This window comes from Scyliorhinus canicula, chromosome 12 (genome assembly GCF_902713615.1).
Source record: "Scyliorhinus canicula chromosome 12, sScyCan1.1, whole genome shotgun sequence".
NCBI classification, from domain to species: domain Eukaryota; kingdom Metazoa; phylum Chordata; class Chondrichthyes; order Carcharhiniformes; family Scyliorhinidae; genus Scyliorhinus; species Scyliorhinus canicula.
Window position 1 is genome coordinate 25,116,721 of NC_052157.1, and position 22,309 is coordinate 25,139,029.

The following is a 22,309-nucleotide window of genomic DNA, read 5'->3' on the forward strand; positions in this document are numbered from 1 at the left end:
ATTCTGTTGGCTGTATGTTTTTGTAAAAACAGTTTGAAAATGGATACTGTGTACTGGTAGAGACGATTTGGTGCCGTTGGCGTCGCTCTGCATCACGAGCCAGCCATCCAGTCACTTGAGCTAACTGAACCCCAGATAATTAAAACTGCTGTGATAACATATATATGGCCAATCCACCTACCCTGAACATGTTTGGGTTGTGGGGGTGAGACCCACGCAGACTCAGGGAGAAGAATGTGCAACTCCACATGGACAGTGATCCAGGACCGGGATCGAACTCCAGTCTTCAGCACCGTGAGGCAACGGTGCTAACCACTGTGTCACCATGCCACCCTTGAACTAGTGCTTTTGATAAGCTGATAAGCCTAGCGACCCTATAAACAAATGTTTACCCAAGGAAAGTTGGTAACAATGGAGAGTACAACGTCAAGTGTTTGAGTAAGATCTTTCCTCACTTCATACCAAATTGCAAAAAGTAACATTGAGAGCAGGTGTTTCAAATTTCCTTTCTGGAATTTGGAATACTCTGGCATTTAACATCAGCTGTACTGTTAACATGATTCATGGTTCTTACCTTATCGTCATTTAAAAAATATTCTGAACTGTTTTAGGTCCAAAGTGTTAAGATCTCACACTTCCGTGCAGTGAACTTCATCTACCATAGTGTTTCTCTTTCACTTCATCTATCAATCTCCCATTGCAACTTTCTGCTCCACATCTGCACTACAGTGCCACCTAACTTAGTGTTGTTGGCAATATTAGGTATGTGGCTCTTTATTTTTTCATCAAAGTAAATTCTAAGAATATTGAAATGCCCCAATGCAAATTACTGGTGGTCACCACGAGTCACATTCTGCCAATTTGAGTACTTATCCACTCTCCTTACTTTCTGTACCTTTCCTCTTCCTTCAATTTTCTATGCAGGCCAGTTCCATGCTCTTTCATTTTTGTTATCGCAACTACAGCAGGATACTTCTCCCAGACTGAACTAAATCAGTATCAATGTGAATAATAAAATGCAGTGCATCAAGCTTGACTGCATTATTTCCAAACTAAAATATTGTCATTGATTATATAGATAGCAAAGAAGAGAGTAATAATTTTGAAATTTACCGTTCTGAAACATGCAGGGAAGTGAAAACATAGAGAACATTTGCAACACTCACCGGTACAGGATATTACGTGGAACAGCACCTTGTGATGCACTCAGCCAAGCACTCAGCTGAGAGAAAAATACATACGAACGGACAGCCTGCAGAAGGCTCTTCTCTTCAATAAAACGATCTCCAGTTCTGAAGATTTAAAGATGGCAAACGTTGATAGTAATGTTACAGCAAAGTACATTTAATACCAGGATTTATTAAACATGTAGTCTAGAAAAAGCACCGTTCACAAACACATTAAAGAACTGAAATCAATCTTCTAATTACACAGCACATGAATAAAACATTGCAACAACTCGAACATATAAAAATGAGTCAACAAAACTGAACATCCATAGAGAACAGCCTAAATGGAAAGGGTGGCGGGTGGGGGTCTGTGGGCAGGAGGGAAAACTCCACCAGCACAATATGCTACACACAAATTCCTGAATATCTCAGCTTCCTACAAAGATACGATCCCTTAAAAACGAAGATTGTTTTTGAAAAGAAGTCTTTTTCCATCTCACAACAAATGCACCTGCTGACCAATACCATATTCTTTGTGGATCACCTCCTTGACATAGAGAGGCTTGAATATCCCAACAGTCTCTGTGAGCACCATGCTCCTGGTCAGGTCAAGGGCAGGGAGGGGGAGTTGGAGTGCCAAAGTGCAGTCAAAAATGACCTCAACTGCAGAACAGACCTAGGAAGGCTGAATGACTCATCGGCTACAGGAGCACGGTGTGCTCTTGGTCATCGTAGTTTGGCATGTCAACGACATTTGATCACCAACCATCAAGATTTGAATAAGGACGACACACAAAGATCCTCGCGTTAAATGAAGTCACGTGCAGGCATCTACCAGGGTTCATCGGTCTAGTTCAGCAATGATAAAGGTTGCCGATGGGGACAGGTTTGTAAACCTGGCAGTCCCTACGGAGGGAGCCTCAAACAGGTGACAATGCATGAAAGTCACTGGCTCTTTGTTGGGACTGAGGGATCATTGGGTGACAGGATCTGTGGCTGAGCAGTCGGTTTCAGGATACCCTCTGCCCACCTCAAATGCGAAGGGGGCTGGAAAAAGTAGGTCTTTCCACTTTCACCTGCCTGAGGAACCAGCCCCAGTGGGATCACCGTTTTTGATCACCAAGAAAGAAAACTCTGAACCTATCCATATTACCCCAGGGTGGTCAACTTCAATAATGGTGAGTGTTTTGTTCTGTCTCACTAACAATCCTGTAATTTTGACAGGTGAAGCTAAATTTCAACAAACTACCACAAACAGCACTCTTTCCAAATGAAAGACAGAACATATCCCTCAAATCTGAAACCATAGCACTAGATAGTCCACCTTCAAGAAATGGAGAATTGAGCATGGGGTCCACGCAAAGAACAGATGTAAACAGACCTCCAAACTGAATATTCTTGGCAAGAAGTGTTTTTCTGCTGCAACAAAACCCCATTCTGCTCCTCACACAAATATGTGGGTAATGTATTAGCCCCTTCCTTGTGGCAAATGAAAACCTCTTTAGAAACACAACACATTCAAAATAGAGGTTTTGAATCTGCTCCTGCATCAGAGTGGTAACACAGGTAGTAAGTTTATTAAATAATAATGACAGCACCACACCATGCCAAGACTTCACCGGTATGTGTGTTACAGGTATTCTCTGGCTTTTGTTGCAAGATACATACAAAATATTTGAGGTGAGTGAACGCAATTTCAGGCTGGTCTGCTCTACCTTAGTCAGTCTGCACCAACAATTTGGCTTCCAGCACCCTGGTCAGATAGTACTATAACTGCTATTCAGATGAACAGCAGGCCAACAGAAGGTGCCCAACACTTGAACTTCCCAACCAAATGCAGAATCGAGACTTCCTGATCCTCAAGGTGTGTAGCACTCAAGTTTGCAGTGTTTCGGCAAGGAGCCCTGTTCAGTAACGTATGCCCCTATAGATACTCTTATAAGCAAAACATATCATTCCAATACTAAAACTAATGTAAACATATTTATATGCTAAAGTACCCAAAATTTCAACACTGAACTTTTCCAGTCATGCAGGCTTGTGTACCTCAGCATATACTGCAATAAATTTCCCATTTCTCAGCATAGTATAGATTTCACCCTGGAGTTAGATAGAAGAGTCGAACAAATGGAAAATACAGAAGAAAATTGCCACGGGGTGAACACTGTTAGAGATGCTCACAATACCAAATTTAGTCATAATGAGGCTCCTTTACACTTCACACAGATTGTCTGACAACATATAGATCAGAAAACAATTTATCCCAATGACAGTTGTGCCAAGATATCTACTTTACATCTATAAAAATGCTAAATATTTTATGCACAGTGAAACAAAATGATTAAACCTAATGGTTTTAGAATATTGTAAACAACTTACAAAAAAATTTATTTTGAAGCCATTCAACGGTTTCAGTGTTTATATTCTTTGCTTCAATTACATTATTTATCTTTTCACAAGACAAAAGGGAGGGAAAAAAAAGAGGTCTACTAATTTGGTTAGTCCATTTCTTTTTAGTATTTCACTATGGTGAAGAACAAAGACTTACTGTTTGGGGACTGACTGTAAAGACCACCTTTCCAGCAGCAAAGCATCCTGTTTGATAGCCGGGTCGTTTATATCACTCCCTTCCGTGGATGGACCGTCAGCATCACTATAGCAACAGTCAGGAAGCAACATCACTTCAACCATGATGGAAATATTATTCCTCCACAGAAGCAAAACCTGAGACCTTGTTCTTCTGGCCTGATAACACTGTCAAAATACAGGGGCCAGAGAAAAGGAAATTATGGACCAACTGAAGACAAAACTTTTCACAATCAACATCCAAGAATCAACATCTTACAATTCTGGGACAAGTATCCAATCTGTTTCTTTTCAATAAATGTATTTTTCAGTTTTCAGGAAATTAAGATCCGGTAAAAAAATACATTAAAAAAAAGTACATACCTGTGGTACCTTTTCAATGCATTCGTGTTTTGTACTTAAGGACTGCCCAAGTTGTGCTGGAGGGCAATGAAGCCCTTCTGTACGACCTTTCGCCGAGCATTCTGGTGTCCGACCCTCGGTGATCAGCAAGGTTAGGGAAAGCAAAAACTCCTCTGCATCATATTCAAAGTACTCATCTGCTGTATCTAAAATAAAGAATAAAGTATTCAACCACACAGGATTCTTACTAAATCCTATTACTATCCATCACTGCTTTAATGCATACAAGAGCTTGCATGAACAAACTAGAGATACTAAACAATACTAATTACTGTAGGAGACGGGTTCAGCAAATTCTTGAAGCACAGTAAATATCAAATTCTGACCAAGAATCTGGGTTAACCACAACCAGTCAACAGAGGGCGAAAACATAGGAAACTGTCAAGGATATTCGTGACCATCCCAGCTGTTTATGACAACTGAAATGGTCAATGATTTATTCCAGAAGCTCCTTTAAATCAAATATAAGTTTGGCCATTGTATATTTTATTTCAGGTACCATTTACTAACTTAATTACCTTCAGTAGAGATTGAAAGAACTAAAATCATTCATTTACTAATTGTGAAAGCCCTTGTTCCTTCTTTGAATGTCACAATGCCTACATCCTATTACACACAGGGAAGGATTCATAATGAATATACACTAGGTCCTTTGTTACCAGCTGATACCAAACCCAGCCAATAATTAGCAGCAGGAATTAAAATTCAGCAATTCATGGAGATTATAACTGCAGCTGTCACTGTGCTGATCGCGGAGCCCTTTCTGGTTTTTACTGTAAATTTGGTGGACAAATTATCTTTTTGAGAAAAGGCATCATGCTGAGAAGCAGCTTTGTAGTTCGGTTTGTAAAAATTAAGTAATGGAGTAGGAAATACAGTCCTGGATTTCTTCACAGATGTATTTGTCTGTTCATAAATTCAGGTGTACAGTACAGCAATGAATTTCTTTATTGTAACAAAATTTACAAACGTTCTCAAAGTCATTGTGTGCATGCAGCAATTAAGGCAGCATGCATCCCATTGCAGAGAGCCACGTCTGTGTAACTATAATCTGTCCATATGCATTTCTTAAATTTGCTTTACAATGTGCTAAAAGTTCAGGTCTGCCGTAGTAGATACCTTCTCGGGTTCAATAGCATCAGTTACTCTTGCATGTTATCTGAGCGCCATATTTTAATGGAGTTGGCTTATGCTGCCCTGACTGCTTATACAATAACATAATCCAGAGATGGTACAACAGCATCGCTTCTGTTCAGGGTCCTGTGTTACACATTCTCGTATACATAAAGACACCTTTTAAACACTTATATTTTTTCAAACTGATCATTAAGCTGCTTTGCGCCACAGTAGGTGAATATAAAGGACTGCAGTTATGATGGAAATTTCAGTCATTTCAGTCTGTATAACTTGCCACTGCATAATTTGAAATGAATACTCTACACATCCTCCTCACACGAATAGGATTTGGATTTGATTTATTGTCACGTGTACCAAGGTACAGTGAAAAGTATTGTTCTGCGTACAGTCCAGACAGATCATTCCATATATGAAAAGACATCTTAACTGAAATATAAGACATGGGGAGAGGACCTCTCTGTTGTCATGTGGCCTTTTCTAAGTCCTCTCTCTTCACAGATGGGGATCGAAGGATTCTATAACACAATTAAGTGTAAGGTTCTTTTTTCAATTACCCAGACAAGCTAATAAATTACTGCTGTTTAGACTCTTGGGTTAATAATTTTGATTTAGAATATTGAACATCTTTCATCTAACAGCCTTTCCTGAAAATTAATTAAAAACATCCAACATTGAAGTAACTCATATTTTCAAATCCTTTCCGTGGAAACTAGGCAAAGGCAGTCAATTTATTTACTTTTAAAATGCAGTCACCCTTTTTGGAGCAGAGCCATTTTCTGCCTCTTTTGCCAATTAGATGAATGATCAGTTTTTAGAAGTGGTGGAAGCTCATCAGGACAGCGAGAATCCTCCTTGCTCTTTGATCTGCGCCATCTGCTCGAACCATTAAAACATTTTAACATCTCATCCAAACTATATCTCACCCAAAATATAATGTCCAACAATGCAACTCTGTCTGAATACTTAATTGAAAAGCCAGCTGAAATAATACGGGCAGGATTTTCCTCACAGGCTTCAGGATTCCACTATCAAGGTCCAAAGCCGTGTGTGGGGAATAGTCACCCAGTTGTGATTTCCCCAAATTGGTCAATTAGTGGCCAGAGGGCTGATTTGCTATCTGATTAAGAATGGGTGGTGGGCTCTCCATGTTGAAGGGCTAATAGGGAGCCTTCCAGTACAGAAAGCAATAGGTTGCCTTTTTAGGTATAAGAAAGAGAGAGAAAGCGGAAGTGGGCAGCCCAAGTGGCTTATAAAATAATCTCTCAGCAGCCAGCCACCATTGTGAAGGGGAAGCTCTTCACACAGAGTGGCCCCCGACTGCAGCTGAAGACAGAGTCTCAAAGCCCACATGGAGTGCACCACTTGCAGCCCTCCAAGCCCCACATTCCACCTCTGAGGAAATGCCACTGAACAGGATGATGCTGGAATGGGGAAATGATTACATTCCCTCTGGTTGAAGATGATCATTGCCTGGCACTTGTATGTTGCAAACGTTACTCGTCTTGTTTTAGGTCAAGGCTGGATATTGTTGAGATCTTGCTGCATTTAGAAATGGACTGCTTCAGTATCTGAGGACTCATAAATGGTGCTGAACATTGAACAATCAACAACAAACATCTCCACTTCTGATTTTATGATGGAATGAAGGTCACCAATGAAGCAGCTTGGGCCGAGGACACTATCCTGAGGAACTCCTGCAGTGATGTCATGGAGGTGAGATCACAGATCTCCAACAGCCACAACCATCTTCCTCCTTTGTGCCAGTTATGACTCCAACCAGTGCAGAGTTTCTCCACAATTCCCATTGACTACAGTTTTGTTCAGGCTTCTTGATGCCACACACCGTCCAATGCAACCTTCTTGCCATGGGCAGTCACTCTGACCTCGGTTTGAACCAAGGCTATGATGAGGTCAGAGGCTGAGTGGTCCTGGTGGAACACAAACTGAGCGTCAGTGAGCAGGTTTTTTTAAACATTTAGAGTATCCAATTCTTTCCTTCAAATTAAGGGCCAATTTTAGCGTGGCCAATCCACCCATTCTGCACATCTTTGGGTTGTGGGGGCGAGGTCCACGTAGACGGGGGAAATGTATAAATTCCACACGGACAGTGACCCAGGGTTGTGATCAAACCTGGGTCCTCAGTGCGGTGAGGCAGCAGTGCTACTCACCACTGCCCCACCGTGCCACCTAGTAAGCAGATTATTGCTAATAGCAAGTGCCAATTGCCAGCACAGTTGATGACCCCTTCCAACACTTTACTAATGATCGAGAGTAGACTGATGTGGTGGTAATTGGCCACGCTGGATATGACCTTTTTTGTGGAATGGGCAACCCGGGCAATTTTCCACATTGCTGGGTAGGTGCCAGTATTGTGGCTGTATTGGAACAACTTGGCTAGGGATGTGGCAAATTCTGAAGTACAAGTCTTCAGTACTATTGCCCGAATATTGTCACGACCCATAGACTTTGCAGTATCCTGTGTCTTCAACCCTTTCTCGATATCACGTGGGGTCAATTGAATTGGCTGAAGATTGACATCTGTGATACTGGGAACCTCCAGAGGATGCCAAGATGGACGATCAACTCAGCACCACTCACTGAAGATGGTAGGAATAAGTTCCGCCTTATCTTTTGCACCAATATACTGGGCTCCTCCAACATTGAAAATGTGGTTATTTGTGGAGCCTCCTCCTCTTGTTTAATTGTCCACCATCATTCATGGCTGGATGTGGCAGGACTGCAGAGCTTAGGTCTGATTCATTGGCTGTGGATTTGCTGCATTCTATCTATCACTTGCTGCTTATGCTGGACATTGAAGTCCTCTAACCCGAGTAATATTCTGCGTTTCTCTCAAGTGGTGTTTAACACAGAAGAGTACTGATGCATCAACTGAGGTGGAGACAGTACATAGTAATCAGCAGATTTCCTTGTCCATGTTTGACCTGATGCCATGAGACTTCATGGGATTTGGAGTCGATGTTGAGGACTCCCAGGGCAAATCCCTCCTGACTGTATACCACTGTGTCGCCACCACTGCTGGGTCAGGACATAGCCGGGATGGTAATGGCCATGTCTGGGACCTTTACTGTAAAGTATGATTCTGTGAGTCTGACTGTTCAGCTGTTGCTTCACTAGTCTATGAGATAGCTCTCACAATTTTGGCAGAAGCCCCAGATGTTAGTAAGGAGGGCTTTGCAGGGCTGAGTTTGCTGCTGTAGTATCCAGTACCTTGGTGATGATCCATTCGGTTTCATTTCTTGAAGACGTTTCAGCGGCTTGATACAACGGAGTGGCTTGCTAGGCCATTGGATTACGAGGAGAGGTTGAGTAGACTGGCACTGTACTCGTTGGAATTTAGAAGGATGAGGGGGGATCTTATAGAAACATTTAAAATTATGAAGGGAATAGATAGGATAGGTGCGGGCAGGTTGTTTCCACTGGCGGGTGAAAGCAGAACTAGGGGACATAGCGTCAAAATAAGGGGAAGTAGATTTAGGACTGAGTTTAGGAGGAACTTCTTCACCCAAAGGGTTGTGAATCTATGGAATTCCTTGCCCAATGAAGCAGTTGAGGCTCCTTCATTAAATGTTTTTAAGGTAAAGATAGATAGTTTTTTGAAGCATAAAGGGATTAAGGGTTATGGTGTTCGGGCCGGAAAGTGGAGCTGAGTCCACAAAAGATCAGCCATGATCTCATTGAATGGCGGAGCAGGCTCGAGAGGCCGAATGGCCTACTCCTGCTCCTAGTTCTTATGTTCTTATTTGAAAAATGAAATGAAAATCGCTTATTGTCACAAGTAGGCTTCAAATGAAGTTACTGTGAAAAGCCCCTAGTCGCCACATTCCGGAGCCTGTTCGGAGAGGCAGGTATGGGAATTGAACCGTGCTGCTGGCCAGCCTTGGTCTGCTTTAAAAGCCAGCTCTTTAGCCCTGTGCTAAACCAGCCCCTTTCAGAGGGCATTTAAGAGTCAACCACATTGCTGTGGGTCTTGGGTCACATGTAGAACAGACCAGGTGAGGATGGCAGATTTAATTCCCTAAAGGACATTCATGAACCAGATATATTTTATGACAAATTGACAATGGTTTCATGGTCACCATTATACATTTAATTCCAGATTTTCTTTTCCCATAAATTTAGAGTCTCCAATTCATTTTTTCCAATTAAAGGGCAATTTAGCGTGGCCAATTCACCTGCCCTGCACTTTTTTGGGTTGTGGGGGCGAAACCCACACAAGCAATGGGAAACTGTGCGAACTCCACACGGACAGTGACCCATTTCCGGGATCGAACCTGGGACCTCAGCGCCGTGAGGCAGCAGTGCTAATCACTACGCCATCTTGCTGCCTAATTCCAGATTTTTAAATTGAATTCAAATTCCAGCACCTGCTTTGATGGGATTGAAATCCGGGCCCCTGAGTATTACCCTGGGTTTCTGGGTTACTAGTCCAGCGACAATAAAATGTGTACGTTACATCAAAACTATACCTTTCAAACTAATCAGAACAAAAGATAATTGAAAAAACAGCAATGCATTAATTTTACCAATAGGAATTATATTTTAAAGGGAAGGACAAGCACCATTCATGTAGTAAGTTTTTTATTACCAAACCACTGCTAATCTAAGGACATGTTTATTGTTGCTTACAATGACAAACACTTGCCGGATGAAAAGACAGTAGATGTTTGCGCAGGTAGAATTACACACTCTGTTCAGGCATATGCCAAAAACGGTACAACTTCAGAATACAGTATTTACTACAATAATACATTGTAATCTCTCAAATCCAAACTGCAAATTCAAAACACCAATTGTCCAAATTTTTTTGAGTACACATGCAACAGGCTACTTGTGGCGCAACACAGAATGGACTTTGTCAACTACAAGTGCTTGTAATGTACCAAAGCAGGAGAAAAGTGGAGATACGAAAGGATGCAGTCAAAGAAACACACAGCACACACACAGCAAACAGCCCCTTTCTCTCTAACTCAGGGTAAGTGACCTGAACACCAGGCATACAAAAGCAGAAACGCAGCAAAGTTTGAAGCCCGTACTCACCTTCCTGCACTGTAAGTCAGTCACTGAGTTACACTTGTCAGCCTCTGAAAAGTCAGCGCCCACATATCCTGGGCCTGCTCAGCACTCACTGATAAATGTGTTTTCTCAGGTTACAAAGCGCAGTACTTTGGAAGCATAAAATACAACACTTGAATCAATAAAACAATTTGTTTTATAATATTTTGTCATTGTCTTTTATGTTTCAGATACTATTCATGTTCATATTCAGCACACACAATTGTGGTGAGGCATTCTAACATTATCCCAAAATCCAGAAAATTCTGAAAACAAAAAATGCCTGGGTCCTAAGCCTACTGGTCCAGCGACGTCACAGTGTACTATTATCTAGGACGGGAGAAACCTTGTACATTAGGCATTAGTGACCACAGAATTTTTTGGTTTATAGTCAGATAGATTTGCTAACAATAAATTTAATCAGGAAGAATGCCTCTGCTGTTTTTCTTTTCCTGTATTTCATAAGATAATTCAATTTCTCAATAGTTAGAAATCTTCACTTTACTGTTTAAATTTATAGAGGAGAGTAATATTTTGACTCCAGTTAAACACAAAACTGAATGACAAGTATTGTGTTCTCATGAAATGATTTCAGATGGAAGGCCGTCAAATTTTCCTTTCATTTTCCCCCCCACTTTTTAGACTCTATTTTTCTCTTCATAGATGCTGGCTAACCTGCTAAGTATTTCCAGTATTTTCTGTGTATTGAATTAGTAATGCATTTTGGTAATGATCAGGGTGTATAGTGCAAGGAAAGAGCAATCATTTAGGAATAGATGAGTTTTAAATGTCTTTATTTCCTGCAGGGGGTAAACAGATCATTAGTTGCACGGCTATTTATAGGTTCTGGCAGCACACACCACACCTTAGCACCTGTGTATAATGCTAAACACATAGCTAAATGGAATACATAACTAAATGGTAGGAATCATTTTACTTTCAACATTTCTAGAGATACACAGAAATATTATGGCAGTGTGGAACATAAGGTGGAATAAAAAAGATGAACCTAAAGCATCCAAAGGTAGTTTTACTTAAGTAAATCTGTAAACACACGGTAGAAAATCTATGAAAGGAATCCACTTGTATTGAGTCACAGGCAACTCAAACTATTCAAAAGGAAAATAATTACTCTAGCTTCCTTTTAAAGTGCATTGCCTTGAAGTAGTGCAAGGTTCACTACACTGACTCAGAGGATGAAGCAATTGTCCAATGGCGACAGTGAGTAGGCAGGGCTTATATTTCCAAGAATGTAAAATAATGAGAGATGATCTCAATGAAACAGAAAATACAAGGGGCAGAACGGTAGCATGGTGGTTAGCATAAATGCTTCACAGCTCTAGGGTCCCAGGTTCGATTCCCGGCTGGGTCACTGTCTGTGTGGAGTCTGCACGTCCTCCCCGTGTGTGCGTGGGTTTCCTCCGGGTGCTCCGGTTTCCTCCCACAGTCCAAAGATGTGGGGGTTAGGTGGATTGGCCATGCTAAATTGCCCGTAGTGTCCTAAAAAGTAAGGTTAGGGGGGGTTGTTGGGTTACGGGTATAGGGTGGATACGTGGGTTTGAGTAGGGTCATCATTGCTCGGCACAACATCGAGGGCCGAAGGGCCTGTTCTGTGCTGTACTGTTCTATGTTCTATAACAGTCCTGACTGGGCAGATGTTAGGATGGTAGTTCTCTTCACAGGGAAGTTCAGATCCAGGGGTCATAGTTTCAGAATGAGGAGTGTGCCAGATAGAATCACAGTAAGAAGTCTTACAACACCAGGTTAAAGTCCAACAGGTTTGTTTCAAACACGAGCTTTCGGAGCACGGCTCCTTCTTCAGGTGAATGGAAAGGCTTGTTCCAGAAATGTTTATATAGACACAGTCAGAGATGCCCCGGAATGCGAGCACCTGCAGGCAATCAAATCATCAAAGATGCAGAGAGAGAGGTAACTCCAGGTTAAAGAGGTGTGAATTGTCCCAAGCCAGTTCAGTCGGTAGGCCTCTGCAAGTCCAGGCTTGTTGGTGGGGGCCGAATGTAATGCGACATGAATCCCAGATCCCGGTTGAGTCCGCATTCATGCGTGTCCAGATAGAATCGAGAGAGAAGTTTTCTTTTGGAATTATGTATCGTATAAAACATAGAATAGAACATAGAACAGAATTTACAGTGCAGAAGGAGGCCATTCAGCCCATCGAGTCTGCACCAGCCCTTGGAAAGAACACCCCACTTAAGCCCCACACCTCTACTCTATCCCCTATCCCCAGTCAAACCTTTTTTGGACACCATGGGCAATTTAGTATGGCCAGTCGACCTAACCTGCACATCTTTGGATTGTGGGAGGAAACCAGAGCACCCGGAGAAAACCCACGCAAACATGGGGAGAACGTGCAGACGCCGCACAGTGACCCAAGCCGGGAATCGAACCTGGGACCCTGGCACTGTGAAGCAACTGTACTAAGGTGCTGCCCATAGGAATGTGGATGGATAGTTGTTGAACATAGTCTAGACAGAAATTGGTAGGATTTTTGGATTCGAAGGGGAACGAGATAAGGGCAGTGGGAGGAAGGTGCACTGGAGTTAGGAGATCAATCATGATCTCACTGAAAGATGGAGCAAGTGTTAAAGAGCCAAAAACCCACTCCTGCTCTCATCTCTTACTTCTTACTAACAACTAACAACCAAGAGTGTACAAACTATTTTTGAAGCAGAGAGAAGACACCAAGGATTCTGTTTAAACAATATATTAGTCTTTTTCGCCACGATTTTGGAAGTGTTCTGGACTAGTAGTTTGCACTCTTTGGAAATTGTAGCAATTTTAAACGAATTTTTGAAAATGAAAAACAAATTGCACTCGATCAAAAATCATTTCACAGGGAAAAACTAAAATAGAAAAATGCTTAAATGCAACAGCACAGGGAACAGCAAGAGGAAGAAAACATAATAATTCCATCATTTTACGTATTTAATCAAATACTGTACACATCTGAAAAAAGTGTTACTTCAATATCACTCTTGGCAGTAGGAGACGATAAAGCTGTGTTAAGGCAGCAAACAAAAAAAGACTAGTGCTGTTATGTGAATTTCTCACTGAACAAAACATACAACCAGCTAATTGATGCATGTTGATGTAATTGTAAATGTAGACAGCTGGGAACACTTGGGGTGTGTTCTGTTTGAGGCTGTGTGCTACTACTGTTTTAAACATAATTTTATCATTAACTGAGCATTATTTAAAAATATACCCCAATTCAAAAAGATTACTTCTTCTCACAGTATCTCACTTACTCATTTACATGGTTCGCGTCAGTAGAGCCCCAGATACTGGCAAGCGATCTCTAGGAGGGCAGAGGGCACACTGAAAGAGTCCCTAAATAAATGCAACATCTCCATCGACACTTGGGAATTGCTTGCCTTAGAACGCACAAACTGGAGTAGAAGCATCCGCGAAGGCACCAATCACCTCAAGCATCACAGTGTGCAGCACGCAGAGGTCATAAACAGCAGAAAGGGGGCACTGATTCCAGAGCATCCCCCCCAACCCACCTCATTAAACACCACCTGCCAAACCTGTGCCAGAGTCTGCGGATCCAGGATTGGACTATTCAGCCACCACAGAACCCACCTCCCGGAGCGGAAGTAAGTCATCCTGAGTGACATCCCAGAACTACTCTAGTCTCGGGTGAATCATACTGCAGGTACAAGAACAATTGTTTTCCTGCTCCACCCCAAACCATATTGTGTATCCAAGCACTTCACTCAAATGGAAGAAATTAGTTGCCCAATAGTTAGTGTTCACATTGGTATCACAAATCCTTTGTGAAATCTATACATCAGCAACAGCTTGCATTTATCAAGCCCCGCTAATGTAGGAGATGTCAAATAGATGTAAGAGGAGTGAGGAAAATGGGCACTGGACACAACAAAAGGAAGAGGAGAGAATCAAGCGAGCTGGCTTAATAGAAAACTTGTTGAAAAAATCTTAAAGGGGTAAAAAGGAATGTAGAGAGGAGGAGTAGTTTAGGGAGGGGATACTGTGATTTAGTAGAGAGAGAGATAAATGTAGAGTGGTGGCCCTAACAAGCTGAAGACATTGCACTAACAGGGACAGAAAGGGACAGCAGCTGCACAAAAGCCTGGACCCAGACCAGGTGGAGTTTGCATAGCTGGAGGAAGTTATGGTGGGGAGGAAGAGTAAGGTATCAAATAACTATTCTTACAATAATCAGGACCATAGTGGTTTAGTTTAAACCTAAACCTCATCATCAAATGACACCAAAATACTGGGATATAAAAATATTCTAATTAGGTAGTGTGGATTTGAAGTGTACATTTAAAGGCAGCAGTCCTACAATTTTGCATATTGTATAGTAATTTTCAACGTCAACAAGTTAAATGTACAGGAGGCAGACTTTATTTACACAAATCATAGGCTTACTAAGGAAGCATTGAACTTAAATAGCAACTTTGGACTTTTTGCATTACAGCTGTAAAAATATATAAATTTAGCATCGGGAAAATATGAAGAAAACTAGACAGATGCAATATTTATAACAATCCAAGTGAGATCCATACCTACAGATCATTACTCTTTACATGTTTTGATAATAACCTTGGAAAAAATACAAGCAAAAGTATTTGCCACAGAGCTGAACATCTGTTAGCTTCTAAGTTTCTTTGGCAGTAACGAGGAACTGGCAATAATTAAGAGTACCTATGAAGCCTATTTTTTGTAGTGACACTCGTCAATATTGACAAGTCTAGTACATACTGTATAAAATATTAAAACCGATGTAAATAATTTAGAAAGTGATCACAACTGTAAATAATTTAGAAAGTGACCACAACTGGAGTTGCAAATTGTTCAATACTTAAGGACGCTTTGTGTTTATAACCATATTCATCTTTTTTAAGGTGATGCTGGAACATACAGAACTCTCCCTTTATGCTTGAGAAATTAAAAATGTATATTTAGCAGTCATTAGGTGGAGTATTAGAATTCGGTCATTTCTAAAACTGAAGATTTTGAAACTTGCATATTTTAAAAATAAATCGAAGAACACAATTTTTTCTATATAATCGGTTATCAGGTGGCTGAAATTCTGGAGTTTCATCCATATCCATTAATTTTCCTTCAGGTAAAGCAAATTAGAAAATGTAGTGAACATCATTAAAAGCATCATCTGTAAATGATTAAGTCAATAATACAATGTTAATACTAAAGGGAATTGGCGTGATTAACAAAGTAAATGCAACTCGTCTGTTTCTCTGTGTCTGATCGGAAAATGCCAGCTTACTTGATGCAATACTTCGCAATGATTCTATAGTACAACAACACCCACTCTGGCAAACATTTAAAAAGCAGATTACCACATACGTTTCTGACTTTGTAGGTTTTGAGGTCCCATTCTGATACCAGGAGTTGAGATCTTAGGCTTGGTTATCAATTAAAGTTATCTCAGCAGGCGAGTTTCATTTGCAGTAAGACAGGTCACTCTGTGGAACACTTCACAGCAGCAGAGCACTCCATCCCCCTGACCAGTGGGGCAGGAAAAGCTTGCAGTACAAGTTCTGGTATGCAAAACACATCTGCTGTTAACCAATCAGAAAAGTATCATCAGTATTAACTCCAGAGAAATCTTGAGTTCAACCCACTCTCCTTCCAGACAAAGAAAGCATGATAGTTGGTCGCTGCGACAACTTTTGAACTGGACAAATATTAAATACAGCATGCTACAGCCAGACAACCACGATAAGCTGTTTCAGAGATTGAAGGGTCAAACTAAATATCAAACTTTATTTTTCAGTTGTGCACTCCATCACATTCTAATTTTACTAAGGGTGGCACATTAGCTCCCGCAAAAAAGGTCTGGTTTGGTTTTCAAGGATAGAAAACTTAGTCATGATTACAGTAAATCATTATTCAAGCACTATATTTTAAAAACCACACTAAACCGCTGTGACGTACTCTGAGCAGTTACAATGAAATAGGCTTTTCAAGTTAGATATTATTAACCAAAATCACATGCACGAAGCTTCCCAAATGATTGTTCCAGTGACCTCAATTTAAACTGAAAACAGTGTGATGTTCACTCTTTTCCAGCAGTTTCTGCAGCAAATGATCTTTGCACTGGTAGGTTACCATTGATTCAATGTATTTTGCTGCAATATATACACACACTATGCACTAAATCATCAGAAATATGATCCATGGACTAACTTTTATTTATCTCCTTGTTCAGCCAGCCATATGCTTTTGATTTTATTTTCTACTACATTTGACTGTCCAGTTAGAAGGGTAAGCAAAACCTTTTGTTTCAACATGAATGCAGATCTATCCTTAACTCAGTAGATTTGAAGAGACTTCCACACAGATCTGGTAATATTTGGATGAATTTGGTGCTGGAATCTTGGGGCATCTGTAAAGGACACACTCTTTTCCCTCCGCCGCCCCGCAAGATCAAGCCGCCATGTCTTGCGGGGCAGCGGAGGGGAAGACGGCAATCGCGCATACGGTGGTTGGAGCTGGCCAACCTGCACATGCGCGGCTGACGTCACTTCGGCGGCGCCGGCCGCGTCATTCCCGGCGCGTCACTTTGACGCAAGCGTCAAGGCTGGGCGCTCGGAATTCACGCGCCGCCGCTCCTAGCCACCTCCCCCCCCCCCGGGGCGGGGGGAATAGGGGGCGAGGAGTGGCCTCCGACGACGGAGTGAAACACACTGGGTTTCACTCCGGCGTCGGCACTTAGTCTCCCGTTGGGAGAATCGCACCCTTGGTGTCCTGTAATGATTTAATACCCGAAATCCAAACGGAGGAGTTTGCTGATTCCTTAATTTGATATCTGTGTTGAAGTGGTGTTTGGTTCATCCTAGATCAGCTTTTCAAACTTTTTTTCTGGGGACCCATTTTACCAGCTGGTCAACCTTTACAACCCACACCGGCCGACCTTCGCAAACCATGCAGGCGAACTTTGCGACCCACCATTTTCACTTATCTTTAATGCGACAGGTGAGCCTGCGTGGTTCTGACAATCTCACTTGCTTTTTGGGATTGGTTGTTCATTAGAGGCCCTGTTTCTCTTCCTGATGGATGCCCACCTCAAGTGGCTGGAGGTCCATAAGATGGCAACGATCACATCCCGGGTGATCATCGAGCAATTGCACATTTCTTTTTTCACCCATGGAATCCTGGAGGTGCTCGTAACAGATAACTGGACCTATTTCACGGGTGAAAAATTAGCCACTTTCATGAAAGGCAACAGGATTCGGCATGTCCACAGTGCTCCATACCAACTGGCATCAAATGGCTTGGCAAAGAAGGCCATGTAGACATTTAAATAGGGACTAAAGGAGCAGCATTCAGGCTAGATGGATACCATCCTGGCATGTTTTTTATTCTTGTACAGACCACACGCATGTAGCAACTGACGTAGCCCACCGCTGAGATGCTCATGGGTCATTGGCTTTGTACCCAACTTAGTTTTATGCTCCCAGACAGGTGCGCTGTAACCAGGAGTTGCAAGCGCATTGCCCGGTTCGACGCCGACCTCTCAGACACTTTGCAGCAGACGACGTGGCGTTTGTTAGTAACTTTAGTGATGCTGCTTGCTTCCTCTCTGGGATTGTTGTATTGCCGTCTGTCAGACAGGACTAATCTCTTACCAGGTTCGGGTCCAGGGGCAACTGATGAGATGGCATTTGGATCATATCCGCTCGTGCATGTTGGTCCCTCGTGAGTTACTCCGACTCCATTGCTGAACCAGCCTGCAATAACACCTCCAGTCTGTGTCGACGCTGACACGCCCACTTTGTTTCTTCAGATTGAGACATGGAGTCACAGATGTCTCAGATGCAGATTCAACTGTTCCCACCAATCATCCACCACAGTGTTCCTACCACACATGACGTTCCCCTGCGAGGTATACGCCGACTGATCCAGCTCATCAGGTGCATGATGATTTACCAGATCTGAAGAGGATCCGATGTCCTCCACCTGCTCCTCCTTCTCCTCCTAATCAGCCATCAAGGGGGTCCTCAGACTTTGAGGGAAGGAACGTAATATCCCACATGGTACCAACGGAGTGGAATGATTATCTTCCCCGTGGTTCTCACAGAGTACGTGGTTCCCCCATTGAGGGGCAGGGCAGTTGCGTATAAAATGTTGGCCAGTAAGACACTGACCAAGAGAACTAGCAGGAGTTGTATATAACATTAATTGTAAATAAACCAAATTTCCTTATTTTACTCGGTGTGGACTCGTGTCCTTATTGTATCTACCTTACTCTAGTGAGTTAATAAAAAGTCCTGCATCGAGCATAGTAACACAAATTTGAAAAGAATGTCACCAGAAAATTGGGCCTCAAAGGTCTCATGAGCCCATTGGGCAGAAAATTGAGATTGCCCTAGATAATAACAAATAGGTCAAATTATAAAGGAAGAGTAGGCATTCGGCCTTTTGAGCCCTCTCTGCCATTCGTTAAGATCTTGGCTTAGAAAGCACTTGGCTGGCTGGCTGGCCGGCTGCCCCCCCCCCCCCCCCCCCCCCCCAATCTCAGTCTTAAAAGAGAAACTTTAACTGTGTTCTCTAGTTCTAGTCTCTTCCACAAGAGGAAACATCCTCCTGGTATCACCCTGTCAAGTCCCCTCAGGATCTTAAGATCACCTCCCATTCTTCTAAACTCAAACCTGTTCAACAGGCCCTCAAAAGGTAAGCCCTTCATCCAGGAATGAGTCAAGTGAACCTCCTCTATACTACTTCTAATGCCATTATATCCTTTTTTTCAAACAAGGATACCAAAAAGGTACATAGTACTCCAGATGTAGTCTCCCCAATGCCCATAACTACTTTTATATTCCATTCCCCTTGCAATAAACACCAACATTCCATTTGCTTCGCACTCACTTGCTACCTGCAGACTAGCTTGTTGTGACTCATATAACATGATACCCAGATGTTAAGAACTGCGCTGATGTTAAATGGGAGAGTATCCCAAACCCAGAAGGGTAACTTGGAACACAGGTTTTTCGTGATATATATTTTCAATTTTGTGAGAAAATATCTGTGAAATCAGGGAGGTATAGTCCCGTCGAGTGAACAATTAATAAAGAATACTTATCAACTTAACAAGAAAAAGTGCAGAAGACAAGAAGGACTAGAATACACGAGAATGCTGAAGTACACTGATGGCTATACACACTGTATTACTGTGGACAGCACGGTAGCACAGTAGTTAGTACAGTTACTTCACAGCTTCAGGTTCCCAAGTTCGATTCCCGGCTTGGGTCACTATCTGTGCGGAGTCTGCACATTCTCCCCGTGTCTGTGTGGGTTTCCTCCCATAGTCCAAAGATGTGCAAGTTAAGCGGATTGGCTATGCTAAATTGCCCTTTGTGTCCAAAAAAGGTTGGATGAGGTTACGGGGACAGGGTGGAGGTGTGGGCTTAGGTAGGGTCCTCTTTACAAGGGCTGGTGCAGACACAACGGGCCGAATGGCCTCCTTCTGCACTGTAAATCTATGATTACATGAAATTACCTCTTGGTTGCCAACTACCTATGTTTCCTTAAATATGAGACGCCACTTTGTTCCCAAACAACTTAAATTATTATAATAACTCTACAAGCTGAATCCAGCAAATAATTACTTTGCACAAGTTTACGGGCCACATGACTTCCGGTGGCGTAGCTGAGCAGGGCAGCCGCAGCAAGAAGCTGATGGCCACGATTTGCGGCGATTTCGGGGATTTCCCCGCGTCATCACTCACCCCCCAACTATCGTGGGCCTTTGGGGCCGTCACGGGCAGCTAGCGGGGCCGGTTTAAAAACCGGCGAAGAACCCCACGTGGTGTCGGCCGATGGAGGCTGAGGCACTGGGCACAGCGCGGCGCCGAGGTCGGAGCAGCAGGGGCGGAGCTAAAAGGAGGCTGAGGCGGCAGGCCCGAGACCAGGGCACGATGTAGGTGGGGTGCCCCACATCGGATAGCTCCCACCTAGGATGAAGTAAAAGGCTGGTCCGGTCCCAGGGGAGCTGTGGGGGAATGTAGAGGAGAAGAGAAAGAAGGTTTAAAGACGTTTGGTGAAAGTTTATTTTTCTCCCCTATTTTTGTGCGTGAAGGAGGAAAAATTGTTTTTTTTTTTTAAAAAAAAATTCAGATTGATACGGGACAGCAGGGTGGAAGAGGAGAGAAGAGAAAAGAAAGAAAAAACAATAAGCCGCTAAAGGATGCGAAGAGCAGCGTCAAAGAAAGGAGGAAACGCGGGTTCGCCGTTGAATGAGAGGACGAGCAAAAGTGCTGACAAGATGGCGGAAGCCAAACCGCAAGGCGGGGTCGCACTACTTACAGTGGAGAGGATGACCGAGGTGATGGCAGTGGAGCTGGAAAAGCAGCTCACGAGACACATGGAGGCCTCGAGGAAGGAGACGGTGGTCGCATTGAAGTCATTGGTGGAGGAGGCAATTGCCCCGATGAGGTTGGCGGTGACAAAGACATCAGCCGAGGTGAGAGAGCAGGGCGGGAAGTGGAGGAGGCCGTGTCATGGCACAGCGACCAGGTCACCTCCTCTAACCTAATAATAAGACCCATTGGTGAGCAGGTAAGTGCTATATTATATTATTATTTTTTTATTTGTTTTATATTTGTTTACCAGAACTTGGTTGAAATTAAGTGGGATGGCAGGGAAGGTAGTGCAATGTTCCTCCTGCAGGATGTTTGAGGTGAGGGATGCCGTTAGTGTCCCTGCTGATTTTACCTGCAGGAAGTGCAGCCAGCTCCAGCTCCTACAAGACCGAGTTATGGTACTGGAGCTGGAGTTGGATGAACTTCGGATCATTCGGGAGGCAGAGGTGGTCATAGATAGGAGCTTCAGGGAAGTAGTTACACCAAAGACTGGAGATAGATGGGTAACTGTAAGAGGGACTGGGAAGAAGCAGACAGTGCAGGGACCCCCTGCGGTCGTTCCCCTGAGTAACAAGTATACCGTTTTGGATACTTGTGGGGGGGGGGGACGACTTACCAGGGGTAAGCCATGGGGTGCGGGACTCTAGCACGGAGTCTGTCCCTGTTGCTCAGAAGGGAAGGGGGGAGAGGAGCAGAGCATTAGCAATTGGGGACTCAATAGTCAGGGGCACAGATAGGAGATTTTGTGGGAGCGAGAGAGACTCACGTTTGGTATGTTGCCTCCCAGGTGCAAGGGTAAGTGATGTCTCGGATCGTGTTTTTCGGGTCCTTAAGGGGGAGGGGGAGCAGCCCCAAGTCGTAGTCCACATTGGCACTAACGACATAGGTAGGAAAAGGGACAAGGATGTCAGGCAGGCCTTTAGGGAGCTAGGATGGAAGCTCAGAGCGAGAACAACAGAGTTGTTATCTCTGGGTTGTTGCCCGTGCCACGTGATAGTGAGACGAGGAATAGGGAGAGAGAGCAATTAAACACGTGGCTACAGGGATGGTGCAGGCGGGAGGGATTCAGATTTCTGGATAACTGGGGCTCTTTCTGGGGAAGGTGGGACCTCTATAGACAGGATGGTCTACATCTGAACCTAAGGGGCACCAATATCCTGGGGGGGAGATTTGTTAGTACTCTTTGGGGGGGTTTAAACTAATTCAGCAGGGGCATGGGAACCTGGATTGTTGTTTTGGGGTGCGAGAGATTGAGAGTAGAGAGGTCAGGAGCACAGATTTGACTTTGCAGGAGGGCGGCAGTGTTCAGGTAGGTGGTTTGAAGTGTGTCTATTTCAATGCCAGGAGTATACGAAATAAGGTAGGGGAACTGGCAGCATGGGTTGGTACCTGGGACTTCGATGTTGTGGCCATTTCAGAGACATGGATAGAGCAGGGACAGGAATGGTTGTTGCAGGTTCCGGGGTTTAGGTGCTTTAGTAAAGTCAGAGAAGGGGGCAAAAGAGGGGGAGGTGTGGCGCTGCTAGTCAAGGACAGTATTACGGTGGCAGAAAGGGTGCAAGATGG

At 43.2% G+C, this 22,309-nt stretch overlaps 1 protein-coding gene across 9 annotated transcripts in view; it reads right to left on the minus strand.

Moving 5' to 3' along the window:
• The window catches only part of fam214a (family with sequence similarity 214 member A), a 185,713-nt gene that overhangs the window by 57,673 nt on the left and 105,731 nt on the right, over positions 1-22,309 (minus strand). For 8 of the 9 annotated variants that reach the window (XR_005462491.1, XR_005462492.1, XM_038812939.1 and 5 more), the window contains 3 exons: positions 4,119-4,303; positions 3,718-3,923; positions 1,167-1,292 (listed from right to left, as the gene is read on the minus strand). Coding sequence is in view for 7 of the 9 variants with exons in the window: in XM_038812939.1 (XP_038668867.1) it covers positions 1,167-1,292; positions 3,718-3,923; positions 4,119-4,303 (517 nt within the window). In the remaining 2 variants the exon portion in view is untranslated. Of the gene's footprint in view, positions 1-1,166; positions 1,293-3,717; positions 3,924-4,118; positions 4,304-15,725; positions 15,884-22,309 lie in introns of those variants that run through there. The other variant, XM_038812937.1, reaches the window with a different exon arrangement.